This window comes from Rhinichthys klamathensis, unplaced genomic scaffold (genome assembly GCF_029890125.1).
Source record: "Rhinichthys klamathensis goyatoka isolate OS25496 unplaced genomic scaffold, OSU_Roscu_1.1 h1tg000029l_1, whole genome shotgun sequence".
Classification (NCBI taxonomy): Eukaryota; Metazoa; Chordata; class Actinopteri; order Cypriniformes; family Leuciscidae; genus Rhinichthys; species Rhinichthys klamathensis.
The window spans coordinates 3,595,181-3,607,717 of record NW_026606579.1 but is presented as its reverse complement, the minus strand read 5'-3'; the positions used below and the strand labels follow the sequence as shown (position 1 = coordinate 3,607,717).

Below are 12,537 nucleotides of genomic sequence, written 5' to 3'. Positions count from 1 at the left end.
AATACATTTGCAATGAAAAACAAGTCTGTCAAAGTTATGTTTGCAAAGGGGCGGAAAACTTTCCATGGAAAGTTAAGCTGGGGAGTTTTGGAAATATTCAGAGTTGGAAACTTAATGGGAGTTATTGGAAATTTGGATAATTTATGCATACTGTATCATATACAAATATACACATTTTGTTTTGTCTTAAGCAGACTTGCTTGTAAACCAATACAAATTTTAATAATTTGTTAGTCGAACAAAAAAAGCATGAATGTTGGATAAATTGAACATATTTCCTATGATCCCAATGCATGCATTACTGTTATTATTATTCATATATTTTTCTAAAAATAAGATGTGTAACCATTGTAGTATTTGACTGTCTGATGGCACACATAGATTCAGAAGTGTGGGGCATTGTTCATTTCATGTTGTCTTTGTGTCTGGGTCTGTCCTGTCCTTGCCTTTAGCAACAGATTTTTAAATTTATTTTTATTCCTCATAAGACTAAGACCAGACTTGACGATGGGGACACAGCTGAATTTTTTCCTGTTTTCCTTTTGAATTTGTCCGTATCTTTACACTATCTGACACTCTCTCACCCCGGGACAAAGCAATCAGTGTCAGACACACACAGAAAAAGATGCACGTACCTTTGGGACAGTTCAGCTGCACCTTTTTACTGAAACACAAAAAAGACTGACCTCTCCGAGTCCTTCATTTGCCTGCTGTCTGCCCACAGGCAGGATTGTCATACTAACTGAACATGTGGCTTAGTTTCACTTTTTGAGCACAAATGTCCTAGGTTATAAGAGTTCTACGGTTTCTTTTATTAATAGAAGTGTGTGTTGTCTGCTAGGGTGGGAATCAAAGGACTACTCGTGCTTGTTTATAGTATTTGTATGTGTGTGAAATTCATTGACGATGACTTGTAACTGATATGCTATTCTAGTCCTAAAAGAATCCTGTGAGATGATGCACATCCATCTCCTTGATAAAATACATAAAATTATTTAAGCACCACTTAATCTGAGTATATTAACTCTTTGCCCGCCATTGATGGAATTTACTGGCTTTTCATGTTTTCACTGTTATACGGTAGAGTACAGAATCTCCGGGTCAAAACACAGGTGAAAAAAAGAGCAGAAACAAGCGATAAAAGCTTATGCATGTTGTAGTCTTTCAGAAAGAACACCATTTCTCAGCTTTTTTTTTCTCAAAATGTTTATTTTATTTTATTAAACTTACCCACATCCAAGTTTTGATTAAAAAAAAAGAATGCTTGTAGCTAGAATAAAATGTGTTTTTGGTTAAAACCAGAGGCTTTTTGTTTTGTTTGTTTTTGATATATTTGCATGTGCAGATATTCATACAACACATTTTTCTATGAAATTGGCAGGGAAAGAGTTAACAGAAACAAATTACGCTATTATCCTACAGGTGATTGCAATGGTCTTTATACAATTAGTCAGGTTCCTCCTTTAATTTAAATCTCTCAGTTTAAGTCTGTCAATCCCTCCCTTAATTTTATGATTGCCAGATGAAAACTGTAAACATAAACACTATTCATTCTTCATGTCTGTTGCACAAAATGTGTGTAACAAGAGGTATTAATACCATAACAATAATTAATGGTCACTAATACCAGGTTTATTAGTTTTATTGTACTGTAGGTACAATCTATATCATGGAGACTATGGTTACCATGGTACATTTTTGATAGAGGATTTCACTTTATCATAATGTGGGCATCATTATCTTATCATTGATATTTGCTTGTGCTGGTTATGATAGGCTCACAAGTCATTATGTTATTTGATGAACACCGGAATGAGATGCTTTATCATATTTTGTGTGGCAGGTGGCGTGTGACCTGTTGAGAAGGATTATTCGCATCCTGTACCTGAGCAAACGACTGCAGGGGCAACTGCAAGGGGGCAGCAGAGAGATCACTAAAGCTGCCCAGAGCCTCAACGAACTGGGTGAGTGACCCGTCACGACCAGCGCCTACTTTGCTCATCCCTCGTGTCCTTCAAAATGTTGACTCATGATGGAGCTGTATCAGTGGCAACTCTTTACCTATGTTGTCTTTATTGGGTTATATCATATACACTCTTAAAAATAAAGGTTCCAAAATGGGGTTTTCACAGCGATACAATAGAAGAATCACATTTGGTTTCTCAAAGAACCTTTTAGTGAATCGTTCTTAAAAACAAAACAAAAAAAATGTCTGAAGAACATTTAAAAAATCCAAGAGCCTTTTAGGGGCTTTCGCACCAGGTAGTTAGGAACTCAGTAACAGGAACTAGCCACCAGGGAAGTCCTCTGAGAACTAAGGGCGTGTTCACACTTGTAGTTCGGTTTGCTTGGTTCGTTTGGTCCGGACCAAAAAAATAAACATTTGGTCCTGGTCTAAAGATACCGAACTTAAAGGCATAGGGATATGTTCACAACCTGATTGGTCGGCTTTTATTTCGCAATGGAACTGACCGAACATCCCCAAAAATGTTATGCGCTTGTATGATGATATTTTTGACCAGCTGAAAAAAGTGCAAAAGCCCATGGAAAGGTTCTTCGTTGAACCATAGATGCCAATAAAGAAACTTTATTTTAAGAGTGTAACACTTTTTCTGTGGGCATGGCTGTTTTTTATATAGGATTTAGTTCTGTTTTAAGGGCACTAATGATAATTATTCAAGTGCTATGGCATGCACCAATGTTGTGTAAATGGCTTCAGAACAATATTGTACTATTTCCAGGTCAGCCCTGTTCTTGTGGCCTAAATGTTTTGTTTAATTTGCAATGCAGGTGTGAGGACTGTCTGAAACTGGTTTAGGAACTGTCTGACCTGTTTTGGAGATATTGTAGGTTGTTTTGTTGAAAACCCCACTTGATTAATGTCTGACCCGATTAGCTCTTACAAGTGACTTTAGTTTTAATAGTGACCAAAGTACATTATAGTAATCTCATAGAGCTTAAAGTTGACAGGAAATCAAAAATGACCCCATTTACATTTAATACACGTTCCAGGTCATATTGGTGACTTCACCTCTAAACAGGGAACACCTTTCATGACCCAATCAATTCCCTGTGCATCAAATTAAAGCCTGTCTGACAGCCCCTCCCCCAACCACCCCCTGTTAAATAATGTTTCACTAGGAATTTCAGAAGTAAAATGAGTTGAGATGCTTTTTTATGTTGACTTTGAGGGTGTTGAATTGTTTTCGTGTAATTTTAGAACACTGCCATAATTGTCTGGACATTATCTGGAATGTAAAACTTATTTTCGGGCTCTGGGTTTAATGGCTGTAATATCAGATTCATATTGACTTGTACTCAATTGACCTTTTGTTTGTAAATTTGCCTATAGATTTCGAAAGGACAGATAAATAGCACAATGCAAATCCAATGTGCTCTTAGTAAACACATCTACATTATTAAGGCACAGGCCCTGTAGGAAAGATTCCAGTGAAGATCAGCAAGGTGCTTTTTTTTCCTGGTTTCTATTTGCATATTCTTTTCAACTGAAGCTAAATCAATTCAAGCGAACAGTAGTTTCCCATTGTGCATACGAAGGGCATGCTGATATTGGTATTTACCGCTTGCATAATATTATGCCGTGGCAAGCAACACAAAGTATCTCTGTCTGTTTCTCTTTTTTACTTATATGCTTATAAGCGACAGCGTTTTAAACCATCATAGGCCCACTTCCTATGTAAACGCTGGCTGCCTTGTAAGATACCTCATTTTATCCCAATATCAGGGCATCGTTGGATTTTTTTTTTTTTGCAGAAGCCCTAAAATGCACTGTGACAGTGAAGGAATGAGCAACATGATAATGTCAAACTGTATTAGAACCAAATGTACTTCAACTCTCTTCTCTCTCTGCTTTTCGTGAGTTAGCTGTATTTTTGAGTTGCTGCCTGTTAGCGTTCCAAATCAACTGCTTATTATGAGATGCCTTAAAAGGCAGCAGATTGTGTTAGCGGTAGAAAAAATGGCAGCTCTCTAGCTTTTGGTTCATGCCATTCTCTTCATGACACAATATGATTCAGTAATATGTTTTCTCCATCCATTGAATTATTTATCATGTCAAAGTGAGGGTCATATTTGGATTCGTCTCACCCAGCTAATGGATTACAGAGACATCTTTGCATTAGCATCACCGTCCAAGATGAGACAATTAGAGTGCTCTAACAGCACCTGTCCTTTTTTCGCAGGATGCACAGCTTTTAAGCCTTCTCTCCACCCCCTCAAGATATAACATGAACAGCCAAGGTCTGATTTGATATCATTATCTGTATGTGCAGCTCTCTGGCATCCAGCGTAGAAAGCGGTCTAACAAATCTCCCATTAGGCAACCTGTTTAAAAACATACTGCCATACACTGGTAGAAAAGCCTTTTTGTCTATAGGTTTTGACAGAATGTTTTATGGTACATGTCAGATTAGTCATCTTTTTTTTCCAGATGCAGCCCTGAAACTGTAGAAGCAATTAAACTGCTTTCTTTGTCTTGAAGTCTGTCTCTGTCTAGGGCACACTGTCCTCAGATGGTGTTACAAGAAATCCGATGAGGTGCAGTTGGACAGTGGTTGGTTTCGAGCTTGAGAGTTTATAAAACTGCTGATAGCATCATGTTATTGGATTGTAAACAAGACAATCAGTAAATGATAATGGACCCTTAAAGGTTTAATTGACAAATCGCTTTCCTGTTTACCATGCAACATAACTGTGTAAGACGTTATCATTGTGTTCCAGTGTAGGGTTGTTCGGATGTACAGCATATATCATGCAATAGTATAAACGTGTTAAGGGTAGAGAACTATACTGTGTGATGTATATCCTGATACATTCTAGTCCAGTATCTTCTCTAGGCATTTCTTTACCATAGTGATCAATATGGCATGAATTCAAAACTTAATTTTTCTTTCATATTACTTTAATTTTGCAGGCCATTGGTTGTTTTCTGATTGTGTCCACAACATATGTCTGAATCAGCCTTGAATTATAGTGGTCCTAACACAATAATGACAGCAGACTTAGTTACATGATTTATGAATCCGTTTCCCAGCTATGTAAGGGAGGGATGGACAGCCAGATAGATTGATGAACAGTTGAAGGAGAACTCGAAAATGGCTTAAGGGTAGGATTGACTAGGCTAGGGCAATGGAGGGAGGGGAAGGTGTTTTGATTGGCGGAAGGCATGTGTGTGTGGCTGCTGTCAGCCGTAATGAGATGATTGGAGTGGGATGAATGAATGAATGAAGGATTTATACAGCGCTTTTCTTATGTACTACTGTACACCCAAAGCACTTTACAATCTTCACATGAGACCACATGGGCAAACTGAAGGAATGATGCTGTTGAGGAGGGGAGAAAATCATCTTTACAGTCTTCACATGAGATCACATGGGATCACAAACTGAAGCAATGATGCTGTTGAGGAGAGGAAATCAAAGTCAGATAAATGTCAAGAGCTGAGAATTGACAAGAAGAAATGAGAATTGTGTGCTGCAGTCTGTTATGGAGACAATTATATTTCTACATGTGAGTAAATGTACTCACGTGAGCCACCTTGTTACCTTATATATTGATTTGAAAATAATTAAGTAATACAAGGGATTTTGTTTGTTCATTTTTTGCACCACCTGAACTGCACCTGTCTGTCAAATGGAGATGAAGTGTCAATCACACGACTTCGGACTCAGTGACTCCCTCCTTTGGGAATATATGAGTGGCATGTGGATGTCATGATCAGTGTAGCGAGGTAAGAGGAATAAATTGGGTGAATGAAAGCAGACAGTGGAGAGGTATAGATGCTCCAATTAGACAGATTGTAAAGACATCGAGGTGAAACAATCCTCATTGTGATTTGATTACAGGCTGTGGATATAGAGCCAAGCAGGGAGAAATTTGACTCTTGGATGCTGCTCAAAGTTTAGTTTGTGGTTGGTGTTATGTAAAACAAAACAAAAAAGCTAATCAAATTACTGGGGTCTAAATCAAGATACATGTAATAATACCAATACCAGACAGTTCAATATTCTTAACCTCTTTTTATTGGCATTAACAATGAAACAGTACTTTGCATTAGTGCTAATGTGACTTTGGATGTTTTCAGGCCCTGAACATTGCAGAGCCGTTCCAGTTTTGGGAGCCCTTCTTACTGGCTGGGGCCTATTGCTCGCTTGCACTCATTATTATTTTTCTCCACATGCCTCTCAGAAATGTTGTTTACAGCTAAAACAATAAAGCCTTCATTCATGAGCAACCCTAAATCATAGGTCAACTCATCATAGGGCAACAGCTCCACAGGCCTCTGTATGATCTGTTGCATTTGATCATACAATTGCCTTAAAGGGCTCTTAAAAGAGTGAGTCCTTTGGAGTTGTCTGGGAGGGCACTTAAAGTCCCCGTGAACCGGAAGTTGCAAACGACTTTTCTCCAGTGTTGTGACGTATTTCCGAGAGAAACGGAATACTAAATGAGGCAAAATGGTGGGCGTGGCTTTTTTCCCAACTAGCACCTGATTGGATCTAGAAAAGTAGGTGTTGTCATTCAGCCTGTCTACTGTCAGTTGGAGGGGCGTGATTACGGATGTTAAGAAGACGCCCAACCCGTGAAACCTACGTCATCAGGCAAGGTCCTCCAACGCAGAGGGGAGGGGAAATTTCAGATTTTGATTAAAGATTACGAAGCCAAAACATTTTTTTGTGTGGATTGAATTGCATGGATGAATTGTTCACCACAAAACTATCAATTTAGGGAAACAAAGTAAGTATGGTCAATTTTGAATTCATGGGGACTTTAAGCAAGAAGTTAACATTTCACAATTGATTTTGAAGCACAGGGCCCCAAGATAGCTGGGTCTTGGGTACAGCGGTTTGGACAGATTTGACACTGTGCAGATTTTACTACAGTAACTCAGTGTTTTGAGAGACCTGTTACACCATTGAAGACCTGCATCAATCATGCACTTCTTCAACTCTCCCACTTGCTCTTGTTTCAGCATAGTGTGTGAGCTCTAAATATGGATCAGCTACCTTGGCTTTCTGAACTGTAATCTAGATAAACTCAAGAACATACTATTGTAGAACAGTCACTTGATGATATAAGCTGAACATAAGTAATGTTTAGTTCCTAACACTGGAGTAATTTGTAATGAACTGTCAGATGGGTTTTCAATCAAGTTAAAAGCCCATCCAACTGAGCTGCGCTTTGGGTAACTGACAATATCTGTGCATATAATTGTTTTGCATTTTGCGCCAGTACTGAATAAGGAAGTGAAAGATTTAGTACTTAAAATATCTTTAAGTGCTTGAAAAGCTGTTTAATTTGATAAAGTATATTCAATCAGGAATTAGTACCTCTATGATAGTCATATGTAGCCTCATTGACTCCATTGAGATATTTTCGCCTCTATTTACTCGTTGTGTGACATCGCAAAGTTTTTATTAGTCTCAGCACAAGATAGATCATTACACCATATGCAAGATATCCAATACTGGCACCTATTCCTGAATTTGAGCATTTCAACCAAATAGGGAATTGACCTGCATCTCAGAACTGCATTTTGCTTAATTTTCAGTGTGCAATGGCATGACTTTGCCCCTTACACAAATCAATGTGTGACCTTTCATTGCTGCAGTGCAAGGGGTGATTATTTTTCCTAGCTTGCCAAAAGATACATTTATCACCCTCTAATCCAGTTTAACCTATAATCAAACACCATCAGCTCAATGGGTCTCTTAAGTTCAAGTATTATAAGTCAACACCTTTTCATTGACATTCCCCAACCACTTCATGCCCCAGCAGCTTTATTGGACAATATGCTGTGTACCACCTCCCTCATCCCTATAAAAAGATGTGATTTGTATGCCAACTGGCCGTGCGGGTGATTTTGAAAGGAAACAGACCTTGCTTTGAAAGTACACCCTGTGACTTGTTGACCCAAGTAATATAGCTATCTTGTTAATTGTATTGCAGGGTAGAGGGCAAATAGATATCCACTTAATGAAACCCATAGTTTGAATTCTTAAAAGGGTTTGTCTTATATTTTCCACAAGTAAAAATTGGGGTGGCTAAAGCTGAAGGAGAACAGACATAAAACCTCTTTCTCTACAGAGTGAAAAAGCATTTACTCCTGAAGTGTAACTCAGTGTTATCACAAAGCAGTTGCGTAGGGTTCATCATGATAACAAGAAAAATCTCTTCAGCTGTTTTTTGGGGTATTTAATGCAAATGAACAAACCCAAGAGCATCAGTTTCTACTTCTTTACATTTATGGTTTATACTTAGGTATGAATGTACAATCTCTAGAACCACTTTAATAAAGCACATGCAGTATTTACACTACCATCTATGACATCTACAATAGTCACCATTACAATAAATAAGAATAAATTATTCCTCCTTAAGGTACTGTACAATTAATACACTTAAGTTCATTACTGCTTTGGATTAGTGTTTTCCCTTTTTAACGATTCTTTACCTGATGAGGATATTTTCCTAAAATTGGCCCAGTAGCTCATTCCACATCCTCTGATGAGAGGCATTTTTGCCTGACCTCTGTCTCCTCAAAAGTCACCTTTTTGTTCCTTTTTGGGTCAATCCATGAGTTGTGGATGACCACATTATTAGGCATAGGCTCAGCCTCTACAACTGACACAACACGCTTCTTCATTTTACTCTTTAGAACCTTTTGAAATTTCTGCCGAGTGAAGGCATAGAGCAACGGGTGAAAAATGGTGGTTCCATAAGCCATGACCAGGAAGCCCAGTCTGAGACGCACAGTGAAGTTGCTCGGCCCTGCACTCAGGATAACCGTGTTGAGCACGGTGATGGGTGTCCAGCAAAGCAGGAAGGTGGAGATGATAAGAAGTGACATGCGAAAAACCCTCTTTTGCCGCTCACGGCGTTCCCTGTGCCGTTTGACTGCCCTGCGGAGGGCTATGATCACAGACACAGAGGTACGCATACCCAATGGTGGATTCCTGCCTGCACTGCTCTGCGAGGCATCGGTGGACTCTGGCTGAGTGGAAGTCATGGAGATGGTCTTTTTCTTTCTTGGTTTCTTCTTGGGTGCCGAATGGAAACGTGTGCCAATACGGATGTTGAGTGCCTGCAGAATCTTGTAGTAAGTAACCAGCATGACCACAGCAGTGAAAAAGAAGATTGGAATCTGTGCCAACAGGTGATAGTAGAGTCCCAATTCACTGTAGTAATGGTTTGAAGGTTCTTCCCCCTCTGTCTGATTCCTTTCGTTACCTGCTTGGCTAAAGAAACCCTCTTCTATAAAGGGTACCAGAAAGCTGAGGAATGATAGAGCCCAAATGAACCCTAATAGGGCCACTGCACGTCCCATTGTGAGTACTCGATTTGCAGGCCGAACTGAGATATCATAGCGGTCTAGTGTGATGGCCAGGACATTGGCAGCAGTAGCGACGCTAGCAAAGGACACACAAGCCTCGTGGAAGCAGCAAAGGAGTGCATTATTTCCCTCCAGTGGTAATAGCACCACCACAATCGTAAGTGGGATGCAACCCACACACACTAGAACGTCCAGCACATGAAGGTTCATGGTTACAATGTTGCTGACAGAACTCACCAGGTTTGACTTCATACAATAGAGAGCCAGAACAGTCAGGTTGCTACTGAGACCCAGCACAATCTCCAACATGAGGAAACCTGTTAGAGACACCTGGAAGCTGACAGGGTAAGGAGTGTCCAGGTCCATTTCGAAGTCAAGAGGTTCAACGTTATCGAGGACAGTGAAGTTGCTCATGATGGCCTGGAATCCCAGCACAGGAGGGGTATGCATTCTCCTACACATGCAAAAAAAATTAAAGTGGCTGTTTTAACATGTCTGCTGGGTCAATTTATTGTTAACACAGCAAGCTTTTACCAGAAATTAGCTGTTGTTTAGATGCTACAGGTTTGTCTGAGAAGCATTTCTATCGCATGCTACTGAGTGTTTACGCCAAAACTGTTTAGCTGTTTAGTACAACTTACCCAAAATATAGCTGTCAAATAACAAAAATGTGAATGTACCATAATTAAAAAAGAACCTAAAAAGGAAGAGACATTGATATGCAATACATGTGCACATAAAATATGTGCATAGACTAACGAAACTCACCCCTCCCTTGTATTCACTGTCCTTGTTAGGAGCTTGTGTAGCAAATGCAACCAAAGTGCTGATGTGTTGGCAGGATGTCATAGACGCCAACCATACTCCAACGCCTCTTTTATCTCGGCAGTGTCCTTTGCTCCTTCAACGCCATTCTGTTACGTGCCTGCTCCGTTGTGGGCTTGCTTTTTTTTTTTTTTTTTTTGAAAAAAGTGATTTCAAATGACCTAAGATTTAACAAATGCTGCAGCAAAGGCTGTCATCAGCCCCAGCATGGTACTGACTGAACAAGTGATGACCCCCCGGATGAACACCTCTCTGTAGGGTTGATTAAACGCAGTCCAAACAGCTCATACCTCATTCCCTCGCATCCTTAGATTTCTGTGGGAGGATGTGGGAGATGGAAACACTCTCTGCTCTTCCTTTTTTTCAGAGCGTGGGAAGGGTTTGTGCATTGTAATATCCACGTGGTTTTGACATGAAAGCTGTGTTGTATTCAGGCTTGTCATTAGCCTTTTGTCCTTTGTATTGGCAAAACAGATCTTGCAGAATTGATCAGGGACAGCACCATGTCCCATCCTCAGTGATTATTCCAAGACTTTGTGAACCACAAGCAGAAATGCATCTCCTTCAGTGTGACGGGTTAGGACTGGCATTCTCTCGTCACCATAAAACAAAAGTTGCACCCTCTCCCTGCTGAGTCCACGGCCCCTTGTATTCCACCTGAGTAAATCACACCCCCACTTGCTGTGCCACAGTACAGCTCCAGGAGACCAGTCAGGTAGACAGCGGTACACAGTAATCGCAACAAGGTCACAGGTTTCCAGAGGGAAGGAGGTAGTCAAGCCGGTGCACTGTGTGGCATATATTTACCCTCTCTTTTTGGTGTTCATGTGGGACACCAGAACAGGAGCTCCATCCTCAGTAGTTTCACTCTCTAGCTGCTGGTAGGTGCAAAAAAAGTAAGAGTTAGAATTATTTTGTTGTCTTTCTACCAGAGTCATGACCTTGAAAATCTCTACAGGATAGTGGCATCTTCATATAAACCATTTTACGGTAACTCTTGTTCTATTATAAAACGTGCATGTTTTTTTGTCCATAAATGTAATGGAGAGACCTCGCAGAGATTGCGAACCCCAGTCAGTCAACTTTTTATGTCTTTGATGGTGTCTCTGGTGTAATAATTTGGTCGAAAGGCTTTATGCCCAATAGAAACTCATTAAACAGTGACTGTGAGTGGTTGTTTGCAAAGCGAGCTGCAGTACTCCCACACTATGCTTACAAGGGCTATACTCCATATATCATACATCTCCAAGCATCTCTTACTCTTCATCTCCAAGCATCTCTCTGGTTTTTTTTTAAGCTAGAAGGCAGCTTTTCAGCACTAGACAGAAGCTGTAATGGCGACAAGAGCGCTCAAATCATCTTCCCGTTACGAGGATAATGGGTTGGATGGGTTTCGATTGCTCAGTTTTGCTCTTTCCACATACATTAATTGAGTTAAATGTGTCAGATACTGTGTTGGCCACTGGAGGAACCACATAAAAGCATGCATCTTTTTTCCACAATGTAAGTGTCAAAGCTGTTTTTTCAACAACAAAAAAATCTTTCTGTCCACAGTATAGAAGCTAACTGCTCTGAATTTAAAACATGCTGCCACGTAAATTTGCTCATGTTTGGTATTAACCCTGTACAGTATTTCCTGTATTTTAAAAAGTAAAAGTTGTCAGCTTTAAACAGATCTCTAAAGTTATCGCTTGTATGAAATAGCATGCATTCCCTTTAGCAGATGCTCTAGTTGTGAGAGTACAGAAACCTGAAGCTTTTTACCTCTAGTTGCTGCCATAAGAGCGAGTGACCTGGTAGCCCATATATTTCCCAGTTTGAGTAAACCCATGCCAGGACGAGTGATAAAGGACATGCTTGTCTGAAGGGATGAGTCTGCCTGTCTTCCTCTATCTGCCTTTCTCTAAGCACTCCGCGCCTGTCAAAGGGGGGCAGGGAAGTCAGATGTTGTAGGATGTAGTGTCATGCATCTTGCTTGGAGATCTGCTCCTCTCCTCCTCCCTTGTTCCTTCCCTCTCAGTCTTTCTCTCTCTTACCATCCCTACACTCAGCGCTTTCAAAATGCCCTACCTACTCATTTCTCTCCTCCTCCTCTTCTCTCTCTCTCTCTCTCTCTCTTCCCTCCTACCTCCCCTCATCGCTCTCGCTTTCCCTCCCCCTTCTTCTGCTGTGGTTTATAACACTTCTCTGGTTCCCGATTGGTCTCGTGTAATAGTTGTAACCCTTTCTTTTCCTGTTGCTCAAATAGGGCTTACACCAACAGGTGAATTTTACTATCTTTATTGACATTGACAAAAATACTGTCTAACTTCCTAACTTTTAATTTTTGTTCCTAAATTGTTCATACATCCACAGTTTTG

At 40.1% G+C, this 12,537-nt stretch overlaps 2 protein-coding genes across 2 annotated transcripts in view; one reads left to right on the top strand and one right to left on the bottom strand.

The window, feature by feature from the left end:
* Positions 1–12,537, top strand: part of cog5 (component of oligomeric golgi complex 5) — an 83,000-nt gene that overhangs the window by 2,877 nt on the left and 67,586 nt on the right. Inside the window, exon 6 of the mRNA XM_056245304.1 lies at positions 1,844–1,964. Within this exon, the coding sequence (XP_056101279.1) occupies positions 1,844–1,964 (121 nt within the window). The remainder of the gene's footprint in view (positions 1–1,843; positions 1,965–12,537) is intronic.
* gpr22a (G protein-coupled receptor 22a) lies at positions 8,200–12,249 on the bottom strand. The gene is given in 4 exon segments (XM_056245310.1): positions 8,200–9,806; positions 10,121–10,167; positions 10,170–11,055; positions 11,942–12,249. Coding segments are annotated over 3 exon segments (1,389 nt in total). The 5' UTR covers positions 10,215–11,055; positions 11,942–12,249; the 3' UTR covers positions 8,200–8,509.